Source organism: Melanerpes formicivorus, unplaced genomic scaffold, assembly GCF_026170545.1.
Source record: "Melanerpes formicivorus ecotype bairdi unplaced genomic scaffold, bMelFor1.0.p_v2 SCAF_8, whole genome shotgun sequence".
Lineage (NCBI taxonomy): Eukaryota > Metazoa > Chordata > Aves > Piciformes > Picidae > Melanerpes > Melanerpes formicivorus.
The window spans coordinates 10,774,649-10,796,645 of NW_027142360.1; the positions used below are offsets into that span (position 1 = coordinate 10,774,649).

Below are 21,997 nucleotides of genomic sequence, written 5' to 3' on the forward strand. Positions count from 1 at the left end.
AAGAAAGAAGGCAAGACATTAAATATTTAATGTTTGCTTTTAATGTTAATCATTGATTGGGTGAAAGACAAGCAGCACATTTGTATTGGTAAAGACCTCACCAGACTAGGCATACAGGCAACCACTGAACTTCCTGACTGGAGGTGAGACTGAGCTGTCATGTTAGCTGTTTAAGGAGAAGAAAGCCACCTGCCCATCACATTGGCTATAATCACTCCAGATGGGTCATGTACCTATACTTCCTTCTTAGGTGTTTCCCCAGGACTTTTCACATCTTAGGGCTTGGAACTGGTGGAACTGGTCCCATCCATTTTTCACCTGCAAGACAAACCAGCAGAAAAAAAGAGTTACAATGAAACACACAGAGGTGATCAGCCTGTCACATTTTGGAAACTGGAGAGCTTCAGCAGTAACTTGAGAATGGCAGGTGGAGCACAAAGCCTTCAAACACCAGGAGAGGAGGGAGAGCTCAAGTTCCTTCTTGTCTGGGAAGTGACTACATCTGTCATCACTCTGACTGCAGTGAGACGCATTCCAGTCAGCAGCTTCATCCCAACACTACTATTTGAAAGACCTGGAGAGTGTTAATTTGGCTGTGTTACATATTCCATTAGAAGAGAGTGACAGCGTGAAACACAAAGTGCTGGGTTTAGGTCCACTCACCTATGATGCTGCCCAGCAGTTCTACACGGTCAGAGCCAAAAAAGAGTTGAGGTTCCCCGTTAACATGTGTCACAACAGCAGGCATCCCAAATGCCTATTGACACCATGGAGATGAAATGGAGAGTGTTAAGAGAGAAATTTTTGCAGACATCCACTAAAAAGTAGTAACTTGGAATTCTTTCCTGCCCTTCATTCTTAAACAGGAGTCTCATGGAGCCATCAGCAAGTAGAGCTTGTGTGCCCCTTTTGAAGGAGCAAAAAAGAACTCAACCTGATTAGTCCACAGATTTATGCCAAGTAGTGAAAAATGGCATCACTTAACTCCTTGCTGTCTGACTAGAAAGAGGTGCATGGGTCAGCCTTGTTTTCCCAGATGACAAAGGGATAAACTAACAAGGGGTGAGTTAGTTTTCACATGTTCAAAAAGCAAAGACCACCCAAGAGACATGGTCTGCATGGTGCTTTTTAATCATCATCTTCATTGTTCCTTGCTTCCCAGTGTTCTTATCAGGAGAGTAATGCCTAGATGTGATGCCAGGTAGCACTGGGAGCACCTCACCCCGTATTTTATGGCTTCCTCTGTTGTCTCTTTCAGTCGGTTCTTCACTGCAGGGGATGAAATCATTTCAAGTACCTTCTGGGCAAACTCTGATGATAGCCCAGCCTGCTTGGCAATCTGCAAAAAGATGACAGAATGAAGTAAGTGGTACACATTCCTCCCATGGCCTGATTAAATGAATTGTCAGTGTTACTACCCCACAAAGTACCCTTGAAGCATTTCTTGCCCAACTGTCTCTTTCATAATTTATCACTTCTCAAACACAAACTGGAAGGGGGATTTTAAACTTCCAAGCCTCAAATATACACTTAAAAAAATGTATTTCCTAAACAGTAGGGGGGGAAACAAAGATACATACTAAGCTTAACCTCTATTCCAATCACTTATCAGATAAATTTAATATTTTTACCAATGATGTGGATGAGTGGAGCCAGGGCACCCTCTGTAAATCTGCAGGTGACACTAAGCTGGTAGGGAGTGTTGATCTGCTTGAGGGTAAGGAATCTTGACAGAGGGACCTGGCCAGGCTGAATTGATGGGCTGAGGCCCAGAGCAGGGTCCTGCACTTGAGTTACAACAGTCCCATAAACACTCCAGACCCGGGGAAGCATGGCTGGAAAGCTGCCCAGCAGAGAAAGATTGGGGGTTACTGGTCACAGCTGGCTGGGTGTGAGCCAGCAGTGTGCTGTGTTTATGAAGGATATCACACAAACTGTTAACTTCCATCTACCTGAGCAGCCTTTTCCTTTCAGAATAAAAAGTAAAACTGTGCTTACAGTATTGCACACAGACCAGCAACCCTACATGTGTAATGCTCAGGACTTTTCTTCTCTGAATTTCATTTTATTGAACCTTCTCTTACTTCCACATCAAGGAGACTGGAAGCCCCTGCTGACTCTACTTGAACAGGAGGTTAAGTGTAGCACTAGAGTAGAAGAAAACACTGTGTACACTCGGTAGCCCCAGTGTTTAGCCTGCAGTATCTGCTCCCCACCATTCCCTGCACACAGCATGTTTGAGTGGAATGGTGCAGCATTCAAAGACTGCAGCAATTTGTGTAAAGGTCCTGCTGTCTGGAAAAAAGAAGTGCAAAAGCCACTAAGGAGCTGTACCAAGTAAACAACATTCCATTTTTTCTATCTGATGTGTGAAATAAATTCCCCTGTAAAGGCTCAGATGAAAGTCTTGGGACCCCACATCCACCTTGGGTCTGCCTATTTCCAGAAGAGTGGAAAGTTTAGTACTGGCTGCAGGGGTGAACCACAGAATTGTTTGGGTTGGAAAAGACCTTCAAGATCATAGAGTCCACCCCTGAAGATGGACCTAAGCAACCCAAGGATGCACCAACCTCTGCATTGTGGAATGTGGTGTGATGCTCACAGGCCACCAGTGAGTAGTTACACAAACCTTTAAAGTATGAGGTTTGTTTCTCTGAAGTTCTGCATGTCTTTGCTTTAAGTAACAATGGATTCAGACCACGTGAGAACTTTCTGTATGTATTTAGGTCTGGGTTTTTCCTTCACAGCAGCTCCTACATTCTGTGGTTCAAGCTGTTAACACCCTGATGTTTCAGTTACTGTTGAAGGGTGGTGACAGTGTCAAAGCCACCCCTGTTTCTCACTCCCTGCCTCCAGTGAATAGAGTGGGGGTGCACAAGAGGGTGGGAGAGGACATAAAGCAGATAGCTCTAACTAACCAGAGATACTCTTTACATTTAATGTCATGCACTGAGCAGTAAGAAGTGAGGAGGAGGGTTAGGAAGGTCAGTTACCTTCTGCTTGGGAACTGGATGGGTATCAGTCTACCCATGGGAGATGGTGAGTGATTGCCTTTGCATCACTTTGTTTTCTTTTCTTTCCTCTGTTCTTCCACTTCCTTTTTTGCTTATTAAGCAATTTTATCTCAACCCAAATGTTTTATTGCTTTTATGCTTCTTTTCCCCTGTCCCACTGGGTTGGGAGGGGAAGAGAGGAAGCAACTGCATGGTGCCTAGCTGCCTACCAGGGTTAATGCACCACCTGTTAATTATATCCCTCAGATCTTGCATCTCAAAAAGGCAAAATGCAAACCTCTGCTGAAATTCTGGTTAAAGAAAAGGGTGCACTATGATCAAGCTGAAGTGCAAGGACTAGACTCTGGGGAAACAGCAAAATGTCATAAAGCAGGAAATTCTCAGTGCATTCTGGAAACAAAATTTATACTTAAACTACTGTGAATAAAACAGTATTAACAGGTAATTCATTGTCCATCCTGTGTGAATCAACAAAAAAAGGATGTTCTGGTTCTGAGTGTCTAGCTAAAAGCTTTCAAAATGCCAGGTGATGATGGGACTGAGCTGTCTTTATGCCTGTTACTGATTCAAGCCATCAATAAGAAACTATCAGAAACAGAAACATCACCAAAACCATACTTACAGCCAGCATAGTCTCTGTCTGACTGATATCTTCATGCTGGTAAAAGAATAAAGCAAGTAATTCAGTACTGAAGATCAAAAGTTCAGCTGTAGACTTGAAAGTGTTAAGGAAATAGAAATAAAAACAATGGTAGATGCTAGAGAAATTTCCTCCTAAATTTTAAGTCATCTAATCAAGGAGTTTACAAAATTGCTTCAGGCTATGAGGTCCTGATACCTTCAGCCCCTAGGATGCACCACACAGGCTTAAAAGACAGCAAGTTGATTTACAGATTAGGCTTTTGCTTAGCAAGGCTCCTGAACTGCTGTTACCTGAAGCTTCCTGCTATGACTTCTCAGTTGAAGACACTGCCTTTCTTTTGCTCCAGTTCCACAGCTGAACAAAGTGGGACAGGAAGGGTGACTGAGAAAGGATCAAGAAGTTTGCTTTATTAAATACTGACCTGTGACCAAAAACTTATCCAGAACTCCCTAGAGAGCGGCTCCAGGTAGTGTGGCTGTGTCATGCCCACTGCTGTGATAAATCGCATGGCCCCGAGACTGCCTGTGATCAGCGGGGAGACAGAGAAACACTGAAACAAGGCACAGGGTCAGGGCAGGCAGTTTGCACCAGTGCTGCCTGAGAACAGCCCCATCTCTGCAGCGGTTCCCAAACTGCAGAGCTTACATTGATCCACAGTATCTCACAGGTCATTAGTGACAGAACAAGAGGGAACACCCTCAGGCTGCACTGGAGGAGGTTTAGGCTGGACATCAGGGCAAAAATAACAAAACATTGCAAGACTCATCAGGCATTGGAACAGGCTGCCCAGGGAGGTGGTGGAGTCACCATCCCTGGAGGTGTTTAAAGGTTGTTAAGATGTGGTGCTTGGGGATATGGCTTAGTGATGAACTTGGTAGAGTAGGGTTAATGGTCGGACCTGATGATCTCAGGGGTCTTTTCCAACCTGACTGATTCTAGGATTCTACAGTCATTAATCCTAACTGGGAAGTTCTGTCATGGTTTCCAGTCTCAGCTCCAAGGACTTCAACAGATATTCCTTTTGTTTCTCTGACTCCCCACCTTTGTACCCTTTTTTTGCTTCCTTAGCCCCCCCTGCCCCCCTTCCCCCCAGAAAGAAGTGTGACAAAAACTGGCTTCACCCTTATGTGGAGTGCCCTGGATCTGCAGAATCTCTCATCTGTGGCAGAGGGAAACACTGCTTCACTGCTTCAGCTGTGACAAACAAGATCTAAATCTGTATTCCATCACCAGTGGAAGGGCCTCTTCCAAACTGAGCGATTCTATGATTCTATCTCCCATATTAGTATCAATTCACAAACATATTTCTGCAGAGATTCACTTAGTGGTTAAAAATGCACAGACTCAATACCGGTCACAGGTAATGGACAAGGCTGTCAATGGAGAATTCATCTTACTGTTAGGGAGAACCCAAACCAGAAGTGCTGGAATTGAAAGCTAAGTCTCTTACTTGTACTAATGATACGTTGCAAGTCATTTCTTGATGTCTGTAGAGGCACTTGGTAGTACTTTGCCATCCTTTTGATATCTTTCAGCATGTATTCTCCACGTTTTGGCAACATTCCTGGGGGCTTATTACCTTTCAGGAGAAAGTGTTGTTGAGATTTTGAACTGTGTTGTAATAACATTGAACAAAAAACCTGAAGAAATTAGACCTCATGCCAACTTGTGCCTACAGAAAAGAGTGATTTCATATTGGCTCAGTGAAACATACACAGCTTTTCCAAAGACACCACTAGGATGACCTTTGAGGGTCCCTGCCAACCCAATGCAATCTGTGAATCTGTGATGTAAACATGATTAACTTTGGTTGAACCCTTTCATTTAGCAGAAGCAATTGTAAATCATGGTAGAAATACCCTAGCAAAGATTTGTATTGATTCAGACAGATGACTTTTAAGCTAAACAATTACTAATGCATAGGTGGACGAAGGTAGAGCCTTGCTAATGTCATTATCTCTAAGTCTTGGTGACTAATTTGTTCTAGTAAGGCCATGAGTACCATCTATGGCAAACTTGGATCCTTCCTGTATATTACAAGTTGCAAGTGCTCCACAAATCAATTCTGGTTTGAATTCAACAGGTAACTTCTGGAAAACATTACACGTCAGACTAGTTATCCTGCTTTAGCACTGACGACCTTTGGCACAGAGTCTACATGCCACAAACTGTGGCTGTGTAGTTGCAAGAGGATTAAATTCCTTGTGGCTGATTTCCCAGTCACTACTGAGCTCCACCACCGTAGAGCTTATGTTACTGGTGCCAAAACTTAGTTTAAAGCTGACTTTGTGGTCTCAATGCTACAAGCTTGCCCACTATTGTCCTACTAGTGAAGAAGGCACTACAGAACTCCACGTTGCCTACCAGTTGCTTGCATTACACCAGCGAGGAAAGCTGGGCGAAGGCGCAGGTCAATGTTCCAGACGTGCTGGTACCGGCAGAGCACCTGCAATGCAAAGTAGTGGTGATGGACTAACAGCCAGAGGAGATGCCCACTGGAGCTGTGTGCAGCTAAGGCATCATGCAGACGCTGCGGGTAAGTCCTTTTCTATTTGATCAGTGATAGCCTTTTAAAGGCCTTTCTGGGTGCTACCATAGAACTCTGATCTCAGGAAAACTGAACAGTCTGCATTCTTCCATGACTATGCAGGTTTAGGCAGGGGTAAACAAGGGGAAGCTCAAATTCGCGAGTGGGTACCTGCTCTTGTTAAAACTATCAAAGCTATTTCTAAAGCACAATGCTCAGCAGTTAATTCGCTAACACGCCCACACCAAGCTGCCGACTGGCAGAGCCAGGCTTCATCGTGTCGCAGGTTTTCAACACGTGAGGACTAAGAACCACCAAGTGGGATAAAAAACAAACCTAAACATGAAGGAAAGGCAGCGCGGCCCGCCCGGACGAGCTGCCCTTCAGCCGCCTCCTCTGCAGCGGCGGGAGCGAGCGCCCGGGCCGGGCCGGGGCCGCCGCAGAGGCCACACCGTGGGAGGACGGCAGGGCGCCCACGAACGTCCTCCCTGCGCCTCTGAACCCTCACCTCAAATCCCAGCCAGGAGTAAGGGGACACTACATCGTAAAAGAGCTCCACCACCGTCCGCCCCATCCTGGCCCAGTACTCTCGCCTTGCACGGCCGCCGGAGCTCCTCCCCCAGGCTAGGCGAGGGGCGGTGGAAGCGGTCACGCCGCGGGGCTCGGCCCGCTTCGTCCCGTCTGACTCGGGCTCTCCACCCACCCCTGCGCCGCGGCCCGCCCCGCCGGGCTAGGACCCACGCACCGCTGTGAGGTGCCCATTGCCTTCCCTGGCTTAGCCGGAAGAGGAGGGGTGGGGCAGGAACCGAGGCTTGCAGGGCAGCGGGAGAGAGCTCGGGTGCTTTTGTAAGGCGGGGCAGCGGCATAGGAGGGTCCGGAGACGGAACCCCGGGAACCCACTCGACGAAGCAGTCCAGCATGTTCGCCCGGCAGCACGGTTTCCCTGCTGGAGGCAGCGCAGTGTATGTAAAATAATAACAATAATGAAAATAAATAAAACCTTTTTTCCCTTGTTTTTTCTTGTTTTTTTCTTGTTTTTTCTTTTTTTTTTTTTCCCCCCTTTCTTTTTTTTCCTTTAAAGAGAAAGCGAAGAGTCTGCCCTGAAAACTAATCAGTTTGAACAACAAATTAAAGGTCCTACCAGCTGGAAAAAGCATTCAGTTGTGAACGATTCTTTCTAAACACACTGACATTACTTTAAAGAATTTTCTTATTCTACAATCTAAAGCAAAGAAACATTCACTATTCTTTTTTATATTTATTATCCTGTTTATTACGTGGCTTGACATCAGTCAAATGATCTGTAAATCCCTTTCCCTTACCACCAGAGGTGGTCAGTATAGCTCAGCAGTTCATTGCTGTCCTAACTCTTCAATGTCATCATAGCCCGTGTCTTCAAGAGCAGGTGATGAATGTCTGTCAGCCTCAGAGGTCCTGTTTCCTGACACATTTAGACTCCAGTCTGAGAACACAAAGGGAAAACACTGGGTTAAGTGCTCATCCTGTCTGCATGACCTTTACATGGTGTGCAGCTGGTGGTGTGGACTGTCGGTCATCTTCCCCAGAAATGAACCTTATGTAGGCAGAGCTGTGAAAGATCTGGAGAATGCTTGTCCTATCCTGCCTCCTGCGACATGCACATACATCCAAAATCAAACTTGCCCTTCCCAGAACACAGATTACTGATCTAATTTAAACTCTTAGAATAAAGCAAAAGCCTTACAATAACCTGACTTCATTTTATTGCAGATTTAGTAGATGTCTCCTTATCCAACCCAGAAGATAGGAGGAAAATAAGATACTTGTAAGGAGAGAGAAGAAAACCAGCAGACAGATATCAGATAGAATGGATTTATCAAAAAATAATCACAGAAGATAATTCTAGTTTTGCTTATCTAAAAGGTTGTGAAAATTAACTGGACTGCTCTTCTGGTCTCACCTCTCTCTGAATCCTTGTTTATGTTGCTTTCTTCAGGGATCCCAATGACTTTCTGTTCTCTCTGCCCAGAAAGGGAAGCGTCTTTAAGTCCAGGAGCTTCTGTCGCATCATCATAACCATCTTCCAGGGTGTTTCTAGGCAGTGGAGAGACCTCTGGAATGATAGAGATGTTAACTATAACAGGGACAGATGTTAACTATAAGAGGGAAACATCTTTCACTGGAGAAAGCAGTAGCTGACAATTCAGCTGCTGCTAAGGGCCAGTAGTACTGACATTGTTGTGATAATAATGAGCAATAATATATCAAGAATCCTCCTGAGGACTCTGAGGTATTTCAGACATCAATGATGCCTCTGGATGGCATCCCTTCCTTCAAGCTTATCAACTGTTAACCCTTAACATACAAGAAACAATAGAAAATATAGTTGCAGATATATCACAGCAGAGAGTCTTGGATATGGGCATCTGAAGCCCAAAGTTTTTTGTGCCTCTCAGAAACCAGACAATGGCTAAGTGGTCACCAGGGGGTCAGCTCCAGAAGATGCAGGTCTTCTCTGAGCACTTGCTGTCCCTCAGCTTTTGCAGATAAACCCCCCACATCTGGCATGCTCCATTTTCTTCACATCACTCAGATTAGCCTTCCCTAATCCACCCCCATTGGATACCAGTGTTGGTTTTTGGAGCATGGTTTTCCTTTGTCTTAACCCTCCCCATTTATCTAAGAACTGGAATAACAACTTGCAAGCTGTTAGAGCTACAGTTTCTGGAAGGAGCAGTTGTCAGATTGTTGGTTTGTGTGACTGAATCCTGGGAAGAGTGCAGTACTACCAGCAAACATTTATCTTCAGCTGCTCATCTAGAAGACCAGCACTTGCGTGTGAGATTGCATGACACTTTTCCACCACAAGAGTTAAACACAAATCTTTGGATACATCAAAACATCACTAGTAGACATGAAGTGCATCAAGGAAGAAGTTTAATCACCAATAACATTTGGAAGTGAAACCCCCTGATTTGTGGTCTCTTTCTTTTTAGAATCCCCATCTTCCATTACCTTGAGTTGCTCCAGGGCCATTTTCTTCCTCACTGTCCCCATGATAAAACTGTGCCTTTGTGTTTGAGTACTCTGAATAAGAATCTAGGTAGATGAGAAAGAGTGTAATAGCAGATTAACCTCTCCTTAGCTGCTAAGAATCACCATAAGAAAAACAGAAGGCTACAGTAATACCTTCCAAATCCAGCCAGAATCTTGGCCAATCAATACTACTCCTGCATGGTAAAGGGTTTATAGTGGAATAGGCAAAAATCCTTCAGGGGCCCCATAACACCTCTCGTGGCTCATGGTGGGGGTCAAACCACAAAAGGAGAAAAGCAATCAATGGGAGGAAGCCTACAGAGATACCTAGCTTTTGGGAGGGAGATAAAAATGATTTCTTCATTTGTTCCTGCTTTAAATAATTGTGGTGAGAGTGTTGTGTTGTGGTTGGTTGGTTTGCTTGAGTTACACTGATCTATGCTGTATGGCTGCAGTGAGGGCAGCACAAAGTCAGTTGTCCCCAGGAGAGGAACTGACAGAGTCCAGTGGGCAGGAACCTAGTAATTTTCAGTTTTCCACTAGGTTTGGGAGCTGCCAAGTATCAGATTAAGATCTGGGCTACCAGGAGGAATTCACCCTTGACAAGAGCAAGACACACAGAGGTGAGAGGCCAGGCATACCCTGCTTTTCCCTCCTCAGGTCGTAGTCAATCTCTTCATAGACAGCCTCAGAGAAGAGGTCATAGGATAGTCTGGAGCCTGGAAGTCAAAGGGAGTGGTCACTCACACAGTGTCTGCTCATACTCAGGCTGGGGTCATGAAAAGGAGAAGTGACCCTGGGGGGCCTGTTTGGTACCCAGAAAGTAACTGGAAGGTGCTGACTGAGGATTAGCACTGCTGGGCTCTTTTGCTGTCAGACAATATGAGTGTGGCAGCAGATGCCATTCACTCAGTCACCCCCAGCCCCAGCCTTCCCAGCCAACTGAACAGTTGCCAGCCAAGTTCAACAGCCATTTCATACCAGTTCTGAGGGACCTCTGCTGTGCCCTGGCTCTTTGGATCTGTCCAGCAAGAATGGCAAGGACCAGGCATAGAAGACCCCCAAGGATAATGCAGATGATGACAGGTGTTGAAATTCTTGTACTGTCTGCTGCACGGAGGTGGGGAGGATCTGAATGGAAATGAAGAAACAAGATGTAGAGAACTGGGTGACCCAAAGGGCTGCTCCTCTGGAGCCTCCTGCTTTGCCCATGCTAGCAAGGTTAGGCAGGCCACCTGCTGCCCAGTTGTGGGTCCTGCTCAAGCAGCTAGAACGAAGCAGCTGGGGAGAGTGCCACTCGACTCTCCTTTGCAAAAGGCTGTAAGAGATGCTTTCTGGTGAGCTGAAATATGCTGCTGATTTACCCTCTGTGCAGAATGAGGGACATTAAATCCTCATTTGATAGGAGAAAGAAAGGAGGAAGACAATGTTTTTTACCTGCTCTAGCGGGTGCTGCTGTTGTTTCTGTCATGCCTGCGAAAGGAAGGTGAGTCCAGATTAAGGAAGAGGCAAATGTGAAAAATAGGGAGAACATCTTCACAGCATTTGTGAGGTTCCTGCAAGTCAAAATTATCCACAGACCTCTGTGCTGAACCATAGGACCAGTCACTAACCAGAGCAATTCACAGCAGCATCTTCCTTGTGATCACAGTTTTTGCTGAGCAAGGGCTGGGCAGAGCAGTCCCAGAGAGACAGCTCTGTACCTTTGCAGTGCACCTTCTCCAACCAGATGGGGCCAGTCCCTTCCCCAAAGGCAGCTTCACTCAGAGCAGACACAGCAAATCCACAACCCAGCTGCTTGCATACAACATTAGCATCTGCCATATCCCAGGAATCATCACAGACTGTTCCCCAGGAGCCTTGGTGCCAAATCTCCACTCTGCCTGAACATCCATCCTGTCCTCCTGTGACTCGTAACTTCTCCCTGTCTGCAAAACACAGAAACCTTCTGTACTGCTGAAGCAGCAGGAAGGTCCACAGGGACCAGTGAGCAGAAATCAAGAGCTAGAGGTACCTGAACAGCTTGAAGAGTTTGGACACTCAGCAAATGTGGCTGAAGACATCCCCTCTTTTCTTCCTGTAGAATTTAAATACTGAAGTAAATAATTTGATACTTTGCTGAAGAAAGCTCAGGAGAATAAAAGGCTTGAATATCAGTCATCAAGTCAGTTTTTTCCTATGATATATATATGGGCTGTTTGGTGTTTGGTGGACCATTGCTTTCCTGTTGCTGTGAATTTAATAACCTTCCTGATGGCTGTGCTTGCTTTGTTCTTGTGTGAGGCAGCTGCAGCCCCTTACAGGAGATCTGAATGCCAGCAAGAATTCATTTGCATTACAGTGGAAGTCCACAGATGTGAAATAGTGTCATAAGAACAGGCCTTAGAAACTGACCTTTAGAGCCCTTGTCCATGGCTATATGCATGCTGGTGTGTAGGTGTACATGGGCCCTGCTGTGTGTCCATATCTGTGCTTTCTAGGCTTCTTGGGAAGCCTGACCCTATCTCAGATCTCACAGACTGGCTATGTATCATAGATTTTTGCTTTGAAGATGTGCAGTGGCACCATCCCATCAGGGACTGGGCATTTCCACTGGGTAACTGCAGTCAGTGACACTTGTGTCATTTTAATGCAATCATTTACATCAGGGATGTAGACAAAGGAAAATGAGACATTTGTGTGAAACTAGAAACAATATACAGAATTAACCAGGTTAGAAAAGTCCTTTGAGATCATCAAGTCCAACCTATCACCCAACACCATCTAATCAATTAAACCATGGCACTAAGTGCCTCATCCAGACTTTTTAAACACTTCCAGTGATGGTGATAATAACAAGTAACAAACATTCCATAAGGTAATTGCTACCACTTCCATATGAGCATGCACGGGTTTGTAACTATGTCTGGGCAGTCCTTTAGTGATCTGCTCTAGGTGATCCTGCTTTAGCAGGAGGGTTGGACTGGATGATCTCCAGAGCTCCCTCTCAACCCCTACCACTCTGTGAAGCTGTGAGTTCTAATTACCATGGCAAGAAATGTGGGTCTCCTCTGCTCGGTTATCACATGACTGAGGGTTCCAGGGGTCTGACTGGCAATGCCAGAGAGAGCTGTGCTCCTTGGTACACTCAATGTGGTCCAGCCATGTTGGCCCAGAACCTCTGCCGTATCTGAAGTCGCTGGCGATCTCACCACCGTGGCCGCAGCCCAGCTGCTTGCAGGCTGTCACTGCAGCCAGCTGAGACATGCGGTTGGAGCAGACGCTGCCCCAGGTCCCGTTGTAGAACACCTCTAGGCGCCCAGCACACTCACTGCCGTTCGCCAGCCTCACAGCCAGGGACTCTGGATGTAAAGACACGACAGTGGAATTAGAAGGACCTGATTCTGCTAGGAACTTGGCTGTGGTGAGTGGAATCCAGAACCTGCTAACAAGCTGTTCATCACTCAGAATGAAAGTGTCAGAGGAAACCACTCTCAAAATGGCAAATGCTTCCTTCAAAGCAAAAACCATCCAGTGATCCTCCCTGGTTAGCCAGCAGAGTCACCAGCTCCTATGGCAGCCAACAACACTGATGGCCACCCTCCACAACTTCAGGCATATTTCTTTGGTATGTTGAAGTGTGGGTGCCACATGGTTGTCTGCTTTGTTGAAGTTCTGCAGTACAATGACTTCTTTGCAGACATTTCAGAACCAGCTGGAGTAGCTCCTCTGCATTGGGCACCCCTGAAGCTGCTGGTGACTGAAACACTACTAGTTGTAGCTGATAGATTTCACCCTTTGCATCTTGATAGGACCAAGGGGATGTCCTGACCATCTACGCATGTAGTCAAGATATCAAGAGGCTGTCCAGGCAAATCTCCTGTGTTCTCTGCTTTCCCTTCATGTAACTCTCCCCTTTCAACTCAGATTCAGAAAAGTATGTTTCCAAACATACCTGAGCACAGAACTCCAGCATCCTCTTTGTGTTGGCAGTTGTGCTGGCCCCATGCCCTTGAGGGACATGCCCAGAGATCAGATTCAGCCCCAGTGCAGTTCACATCATCCAGCCAGATCTGTCCTGTGCCTTCACCATAATGAGCAGTCACAAATGCCTTGATGGCATGTCCACATCCCAGCTGTTTGCAAACTACATTAGCATCTGGCAGATCCCAGTTATCATCACAGACGGTGCCCCAGATGCCATGGTGGTAAAGCTCTACTCTCCCAGCGCAGCGGTTTGTTCCGTTCACCAGCCTGACCTGCCTGCTCCCTGCAGGGAGAAAACCCAGCTGTCAACATGCAGTAGAAAGGTAATGCACAGAGGGCATCCGGACACTATGTTTAAAACACTTTGAAGGCCTTGAGTTCTTGTTATAGTCCAGTTATGGTTTCTTGGGCAAAACTCCTGTTGTGCTAAAACCTCACATAACTCCTGTGTCAGGTTTGACTAATTCCTGAGAACACAGAGTAAGGTGAGCTAGAGGCAACCACAGGAAGCATTCTGTACCTTTCACACAGTAACTCACCAGAGCAAACCACACCAACATCCTCAGCAACTCCTGCTGGTGCTGTCCAAGAAGGAGAGGTCTTACAGTGCAGCAGCTGAGTCTCGTTTCCACTACATTGGACACTTCTCAAGCCAACCAGACCCATGCCTCGCTCAGACCTTGGGAGGTAATAGTTTTTTTCAGCAGTTCCACACTGGAGCTGTCTGCATGCCACATGAGCATCCTGCATGTCCCAGTCATCATCCAGGACTCTGCTCCACATGCCATGGAGGAAGATCTCAACTCGCCCATCACAGCGGCTCTCACCACCGGAGAATCTGAGTGACTCTGAGGGACCTGGGCTCAAGAGAGTAGGAAAATGTAGTGAATAACATCTGTTACTCTTACTACAGCAGAAATAACATGCAAGAGATGGAAGAGAAATTTCTATATTGGTAAAAATAACCAGTGGTTAAGTGGACAGCCTCTGTTAAGGCTCTGTTTGCTTTCCTGAACACAAGGGTCTGATACAGGAAGCTAGAAAGGCTTCCCCAGCTCCTGTGAGGAGTCAGGTACCTTGAAACAATATGAACCCCTCTACTAAATGAAGTTGCTATGCTCAAACCAAGGTTGGAGAGGTGGGGGAAAGGAAAGGGCACTGAAGACAAGCTGACATACCAGACTTGCCCAGCAGAGAGATGGCCAGTTCTACCTTGGTCTGAAGTTCCACTACCCATAAAAGGCCACTCCTGACTTACCTGAGCAAATAACTGTGGCTGCTTCTCTGGCTGAACAGGCTGGATTGCCCAAAGTCACTTGATCACAGTCCCACAGGCAGGACTCTGTCCCTTTACAGTGAAAAGCATCTCTCCATACAGGCCCATCCCCATCCACGAAATGCTCTCCTGTCTGGATGGACTTTGCATACCCACAGTTCAGCTGGTGACAGAGAACGCTGGCAGCCTGCACATTCCAGTGGGAGTGGCAGAGTCTTCCCCATGTGTTTCCATGGCGAATCTCCACTCTGCCAGAGCATGTGGTGCCGTTCACCAGCCTGCCCCCTGAGCACCCTGAATATGAGAGAAAGTACCAAGATGTCATGTTCATAACTACTCATGGGCATCTCCTGAGAGTGGTTGGGAAGCATTCAAGAGTAAACATTTCTCCACTGGGCTGCTGCAACTTTCATACTCATAACCATGCTTCCATCCACCTTATTTTACTGAGAAGAATGAATGGAGTCTCCATCTCTGGAGGTGTTTAAAACCTGCCTGGATATGTTCCTGTGTGATTTACGCTAGGTGATTCTGCTCTGTCAGGGGGGGTTGCACTCAATAATCTTCAGAGGTCCCTTCCAATCCTGACCATTCTGTGATTCTCTGTGATTCTGTGAAATCAGGAGGCGGGCTCTTTGCAATTTTTCACCTCAGTGCACTAGATTTCAGGGCTTTGGAATAACCAACAGACCTTAGTTTTCTGACCAGTCTCACCTAGAGATTTCCACAGTGCACACTCAGGCTTCACTTAAGCCTGGACCAGGCTTTCATTTGTTGCCTCAGCTCTGTGACTAATGTAACTGTCTCCAGCCTTGTCTTCCACTGCTCCTGACTGTTCTTACCAGTTTGACCTTGGATCTGAGCCATTACTTTGCCTTGTCTTGGACTGACCTTGTTAAGTACCTCTATACAGATGCTTTGGGTTGTGGAGGGTAAGGTCAGTGCCTGCATTGTCCTCACCCTCTGCTCCCAGCTCATCCTACCTTGTGGAGCAGCCCTGTTTTTGCTGTTGCCTGACACTAGGAGCATTCACAGACAGCAGCCTTGTGGTACAGGTGGAGTGCAGCCTCGACCCCTGAAAATGCCTGTAGCTGCAGACAAAAAGCAGAGCTTGGCTCCACAGACACCCTTTGGATTTTGGGCCCATATTTTTCCTCAAATGAGTTTTTCAGTGTTCTCAGATCTTTCTGTTGCTCACCTGAGCATACCACATGAGCATCTTTTCCAGGAGGGCACTCATGGTGAGCCAGTGGCCTCACAGGATGGTCTCTCAAGCATGATTTGTTCTTGCAGCTGGATGTCCCATTCCAGACAGATCCATTTCCTTTCCCAAAGGACTGTCCATCTGGTATCAGTAGGGCAAGTCCACAGTCCAGCTGCTGGCAGAGGGCATTGGCAGTTTGCAGGTCCCACAGGTAGTCACACAGGTCTCCCCACGTGCCTCCATGAAGAAGCTCTACTCTCCCTGAGCATGCAGTACTGCCATTTGCCAGCCTGTACCCACCATAGCCTGCGGGAAGAACAAAGACATTTAGTAGATACTTCTTTGGTGTCTGTTTCTGCACTGAAAATTGTATGACAGATCTAGCTGCAAGGAACTATCTCAGGTTACTGGAGAGCATGTTAGCCCTGGATGCTCATAAGCCAGCTCTGAAAAAATAACTACTGTGCATATTGCAGCCTGCACCACATGACTAGAAGTCTTTTAACTCTTTAAGCTCAGTCTCTCCTCCTCTGCCCTCTCCTCTTCCCATGATACTGCAGTGTGCAGTTCTCAGCTTTAATCCATGCCACAACATAAGGCTCATCAGCACCATCAGGCCATGATCATTGCTAAGACTGTGGTGTTCTACTGCCAGTCCTTTTCCCTTCTCACACTGTTACTTCTTACCTTCAGCTGGTTCTTGCATCGTACTCCCAGGCAACCACCAACAGAACAAGAGGACACAGTCTCAAGCTGTGCCAGGGGAGGTTTAGGCTGGATGTTAGGAAGAAGTTCTTCATCGAATGAGTGATTTGCCATTGGAATGTGCTGCCCAGGGAGGTGGTGGAATCACCATCACTGGAAGTGTTTAAGAAGAGACTGGATGAGGCACTTGGTGCCATGGTTTAGTTGATTAGATGGTGTTGAGTGATAAGTTGGACTTGATGATCTTGAAGGTCTTTTCCAACCTGGTTAATTCTATTCTGTTCTAATCAGACCTGGATTTCTGTGTGTCAGCTACTGACACCTTAACTATGCCAGCTGGCTTCCACAACTCCCCAGCTAATGCTCCAGATCACCATGGTCAGTGAGGGACATTGTTGAAACAGACCTCAGTCCTCTGAATGGGAAGCGGACATGAACTGCAGTCCTTTCCAGGCATATTTTTGTCACAAGGTACTGTCTGCAGCTCTGGCTCATGCTTAGTTTATGCCTTTTGAATTGTGCCCTCAGGAGGAAAGCTGAGTTTACTAGGTCTAATTATCACATTATGGTGGGTGGCAATGAGTTAACTTCATTTAGAGCCCCCACTAGCCTCTACAGTGTCAACCATAAGCCAGCAGTGTACTCCTGTCACCAAGAAGTTCAATGGTAACCTGGGGTGCAGTAAGAAGAGGGTGGCCGGTAAGTTGAGGGAGGTTGTCTTCCTCTTTTATTCTGCCCTAGTGAGGCCACACCTGGAGTTTTGTGTCCAGTTCTGGGCACCCCAGTTCAAGAGAGAATTACTGGAGATAGTCTGGTGGAGGCTATGACAATCATGAAGGAACTGGAGAATCTCTCTGAGGAGGAAAGGCTGAGACGTGGGGCTCTTTAGCCTGGAGAAGAGCAGCCTGAGAGGGGATTTTGTCCATGCATATAAATATATAAAGGACAAGTGTCAAGAGAATGGGGCCAGTTGTTTTTCAGTGATGCCCAGTGATAGACAAGGGGCAATGAACACAAACTAGAACACAGGAAATGCCACCTCAACATGAGAAAAAAACTTCTTTGCATTGATGGCTGCTGTCTGTGACTTCCTGGCCTTCTCTGGATGGCTCAGGGTGAGATAGGAGAAACACTCAAGAACACTGAGGTCCACAGGAATATGCAGAGTCTCTGAACTTATCAGGAAGAAGACATGTAAGAGACATGTAAATTACATCAGTCCCAAGTCTCACCTGAACATACAACGGTGGCACCATGAGAGCACTTCTTACTATGGCTCAACATCCTGGGACAGTGTGCAAGGTGATTTTCATTCCCTACACAGTGAAACTCTTCCTGCCAGATCAGTTCATGTCTGTCTCCAAAGTGAGTTCCTCTCACAATATCCACTGCCTGGCCACACTCTAACTCATTGCATATAACAGAGGCAGTTTGGAAATTGATGTGTGAAAAACAGACTGCAGCCCACGTTTCTTCCTGCTTTACTTTCAGCTGTCCTGAGCAGACAGTGTCCCCTCCAGTCAGCTGCAGAGCAGAGAAACCTGGAAAAAAACCAACAACAAATCCAGCATCAGGGATTGGTTGTACTGACCTCATTTGTTATCTCCATGGGCAAGACACATGTCACTTTCCTGAGGACCACTGACACCTTTAAATACCCATTGTGGCAATTTCTGTATGCTACTGAGGAGAAAGAAAATGATGTGTGGGAAAACAAAGCTGTTGGAGGAAGGCAGCTGAACAGTCATTGGATCTGTTTACCATTGCAGACTGTCCTATTTTAGCTTAAACAAAGACATGGAGAAGAAGGGCAGCTTTGTGGCATGACAGCATTGTCATGTTTCTTCATCTCCACCTAGTTTTTTATCCCCCTTTCCTGGTCAAAGACAAGTACACTGCTGCTTTCCTGTTGCCTGGGAGGTCTGTAGTAGAAACAAATGGCTTCTTTTTTCTGTTCAATGTAATTTTCTATGACTATTTCCATTCTGTGTCATCACTGTGCCCAGGCAAAAGAGACATACACTTGTAGTCAGCAGGAGAATCCGTGCTGGTGCAACCTGCTTTGGCTGAGCAGAGGCTGTGCAGAAAGTGTTACCTCTGGCAGTAGCTGGCTTTATTCAGCTAGCACAAACCTTGATCTCAGCCTTGTAGCATTTTTCTGTTATACAAAGTTGGGTGACTTCTTACCTGAGCAGATCACTCCAGTATCAAAGTAATGAGGGCAGGTGAAAGCACCCCACCCTAGATGTGAGCAGTTCCAGAGGGCCGGTTCATCTCCACGGCAATCCACTCGGTACAACCACGTTGGTCCAGACCCTTCTCCAAAAGGAGCTCGGTTAAGGGCCTGAACAGCATAGCCACATCGTAGCTGCTTGCAAACCACCTCAGCATCTTCTCTGGTCCAGTCACCATCGCACACAGTTCCCCATATCTCATTATGTTTTACTTCCACTCTTCCAGAGCAGGGGCCAGTTCCATTTGACAGCCTCAATTCATCAGCACCTTCATATGTACAGACAAAGCAATGTTATGGAAAGGTCAGAGCCTAATCACAGCTCTCTATTGCAGATGGTTAATGAGATTATTGGTACTCTTAAATCTTAAATCTTAAATCAGACTTAGTTTCTAAATAATCCAACTTAAAGGTGTTGTGTTTTGTTTTGTTTTTCAGGGAGTTGTGTCTGTATTTACAAGTGTGAGCTAATTGCATAACCAAATAGCAACCATCACTAGAACAAGAGAACACAGTCTCAAGCTGCGCCAGGGGAAGTTTAGGCTAGAGATGACAAAAAGTTCTTCACAGAGTTGTTGGCTATTGGAATGTGCTGCCCAGAGAGGTGGTGGAGTCACCATCCCTGGAGGTGTTCAAGAGGGGATTGGACATGGCACTTGAAGCCATGGTTTAGTAGTCATGAGGTGTTGGGTGACAGTTGGACTTGATGATCTCTGAGGTCTTTTCCAACCTTATTGATTCTATGATTCTTCTTCTGACTTATCAGGGCTGGGAAATGCTGAGTATGTCCCTGCTGTGTACTCACAAAGCCTTCTACAGAATCTCTCATTTCTATTTGTTTTTCTGCTGTGATGATATCCAGCTGAAAACGTTCACTGGGCACCAGTTTCTTCATTCCTGTGTCCAGTTTGGCATGGAGAAACAATTTTCCTCGCCTGCCTCCACTCCTACATCTCAGACAATCCATTACTTGAAACTCAGTGTTCGTTTATTCTTTCCCTCCTCTCTTGCCCTAGCCACAAGGACCCCTAGTTAGGAGCACCCAACATGAGGGGTAGCAAGCTATCTCAGGAGATATGCAGTGGCATAAGCACAAGACAGTCAGGTAGGTCTTCATGTTGTTCCTCATACCCACCATCTCTTGGTGTGAGGATGCTTCAGTCCATGGTAAATGGTGGGGCTGTTTCCACTTGTGGGGCAGTTGATTCCAGGTGTACTTGTCATCCCTCCAACTGAAAGCAAACTGTGGCCTGCACTCTGGTGATATAGGACCAGAGCAGTTGTGGTGTGCCACTTAGTTGCCTTTGACTCCAGCTGGTATTGAAGCCCCAGCATGGCTGGCACAACAGCGCTCATGGCTGGTGTAACTTTCTTCAGGCCATGGTAGTCTATTGTTAGTCTCCATTCTCCGCTAGAGTTCCACACTGGCCATAGGGGACTGTTGAAGGGTGAGCAGGTTTTGCTGATCACCCCTTGGCTCTCCAGTAGACAAATACAGAATACAGAATGGAAGGGGTTTTCAAAGATCATCAAGTCCAACCTATCAGTTTATGGATGGGAATCAGAGGGTCTTGGTTGGTGACATATTGTTGCCAGTGCACTTCTGTGGTAGTGATTGGCACCTGCTGGTCTTTAACCCTCGTCAACCCCACCACAGAAGAGTCCTCCAAGAATTAAGGCAAGATGGACAGCCGTTTATTTCCCTCCATCTCCAAAGCAGCTATCCCAAAAGCCCACTGGTGCCCTTTTGGGTCCTTCAAATACTCATAAATATTGAGCCTTGGGACAGGTCTCTGGGTGGTATTCTTGGGGGGAAAAAATGTGTAACCCTGAGCAAGAACTGGGACACGTTCAGGAGGCACAGCGACAGGAACATGCTGGCTCAGATATTCAACATTCTCAAAAGCTGAGAGAGTCTCTTGCCCTATCCCATCCATGAAACTGGAGAGGTTGCTGATGACTGCTGATGCTGCATATAAACACCAGGTCAGCCTCATGGCCAGGCAATGTGGTAGGCCTGATCCATTTGTCTGAGATGCTAACCATCACCCAGGGAATAGACAGAACACATAAAGATTTATACACTACCACCAGGCAAACAGATGGACCCACACTGTGAACAGGGACTAGTTCAAAAGTGTAACAGAGCAGTTTTGACAGGCTTCGGTCAGACGTTTCATTACCTCAACCCTTCGGCCCCCACCTTGGTTGCCCAAAGGGCAAACAATGTGTGGATACTCTGCCTCACAGGGTGATGGAACAACCACCTCTTTATACTTCAGTTCCATTCTTTTCCTATCTGCCTTTACTGAAATAAAGTATCTACTTACCCAGGGAGCCCTGAACGGAGAGCAGGAGCTGCCACAACACTGGAGTCCAAAGGCGTTTTGTTGCCATTCTGATCATGGACAGAGGAAACTTCACTCTCTGCTGGGTGCTGCCTAGACCAAACTCTGCCTGGGCTTCTCTGAGTCTCACAAATGACTACAAAGGAGGAAATCTCTACATTCACATGCTAGCATGAACTACTTGAAGGAGCCAATAGAAAGACTGCTTACCTTTTCAGACATTATCAACAGATTAATCTCAAGTTTGAAAGAACCAAAGCCTCCAATAACATTTGAAAATTGTGCCCATGACCTTATATGAAGGATGATTGTGCTTCTGATGTCAGCATTGACATTGTCTGGTGTTGTTATGGCATCAACACTGATGGGACAGGCAAAGCAGTACCCTGGATGGTTCTCACCTGACAAGGCAATGTGAAAGTGCAGAATATTGGCGATTCTATGAACCACTTTGGAGGAGAAAGAGGTGAAGAAAATTCCTAAGTCTGTAGCTCACCCATCTCCTTGGGAGAAATTGCACTCAGTGTAAGGTCAGCAGAGGCGTTATCGCTAGTGGCAGTTCTGTGAGTGAAAAACGACACCAGCTCTGCCTGTGAGGCTGGCCCAGGGCCTCCTTATTTGGTCAAAACTTGAGACCCTTATGGGCAGAAGCTCTTGAGAGGCCATCTTCCTCAGGTTGTGAATTGCAGGACTTCCTGTTTCCTCTAGGGAGTTTCTTTCTGTTTCAAGTTATGTATGACCATTGCTAGTAGCTCTGCCCACTCTTCTCATTCCCTGAATGATGGATGACCTTAGGGAAACAGAAGGTGCTTTTCATCAGACAGTGGCTTCTGGGCTCGTTCGTCACCATCTGAACAAGAAGCAGAGTTCCATCTCTTTACACCAATCTAAACATGCACTCCCAGTCCTCTCTCTGGCACTGACACACAAACTCTTCCTGTCTAACGGCATCTATCTGGTGTTTATCCAGACCCCCAAGTTCAATGACATCAAAGCTGGTAGGTCCTTAGTGCATCAACAAGCTCTGCATCCTCTTTGCCTTCTCAGTGAGCTTTGCTTGTTTAAG

At 46.4% G+C, this 21,997-nt stretch overlaps 3 protein-coding genes across 3 annotated transcripts in view; 1 reads left to right on the forward strand and 2 right to left on the reverse strand.

Moving 5' to 3' along the window:
• Window positions 1-18: 18 nt before the first annotated feature.
• GSTK1 (glutathione S-transferase kappa 1) lies at window positions 19-6,895 on the reverse strand. Its single transcript, XM_068142107.1, has 8 exons — window positions 6,693-6,895; window positions 6,022-6,103; window positions 5,108-5,236; window positions 4,079-4,179; window positions 3,637-3,672; window positions 1,223-1,339; window positions 664-757; window positions 19-318 (listed from the first exon to the last, which is right to left on the reverse strand). The coding sequence occupies exons 1-8, from the start codon at window positions 6,756-6,758 to the stop codon at window positions 269-271; spliced, it is 675 nt and encodes a 224-aa protein (XP_067998208.1). The 5' UTR covers window positions 6,759-6,895; the 3' UTR covers window positions 19-268.
• Window positions 6,097-21,997, forward strand: part of KEL (Kell metallo-endopeptidase (Kell blood group)) — a 43,500-nt gene continuing 27,599 nt past the window's right edge. Inside the window, exon 1 of the mRNA XM_068142092.1 lies at window positions 6,097-6,193. The gene's annotated coding sequence lies outside the window, so the exon portion shown is untranslated. The remainder of the gene's footprint in view (window positions 6,194-21,997) is intronic.
• Window positions 8,080-20,980, reverse strand: LOC137442770 (antigen WC1.1-like). Its single transcript, XM_068141743.1, is given in 15 exon segments — window positions 8,080-8,276; window positions 9,179-9,250; window positions 9,817-9,911; window positions 10,195-10,330; window positions 10,637-10,672; window positions 10,813-11,127; window positions 11,214-11,276; window positions 12,226-12,540; window positions 13,134-13,448; window positions 13,705-14,022; window positions 14,424-14,735; window positions 15,640-15,951; window positions 17,583-17,891; window positions 18,538-18,852; window positions 20,914-20,980. Coding segments are annotated over 15 exon segments (3,177 nt in total).

What these genes read in the sequence shown, in the direction of transcription:
- GSTK1 (XM_068142107.1), bottom strand. Translation starts at nt 6,758, where the DNA reads ATGGGGCGGACGGTGGTGGAGCTCTTTTACGATGTAGTGTCCCCTTAC. An exon ending in TGGTGTAATGCAAGCAACTG is followed by an intron (nt 5,237 to 6,021) that starts GTAGGCAACGTG and finishes TTCTCCTGAAAG; the next exon opens with GTAATAAGCCCCCAGGAATG. An exon ending in GGATAAGTTTTTGGTCACAG is followed by an intron (nt 3,673 to 4,078) that starts GTCAGTATTTAA and finishes TTCTTTTACCAG; the next exon opens with CATGAAGATATCAGTCAGAC.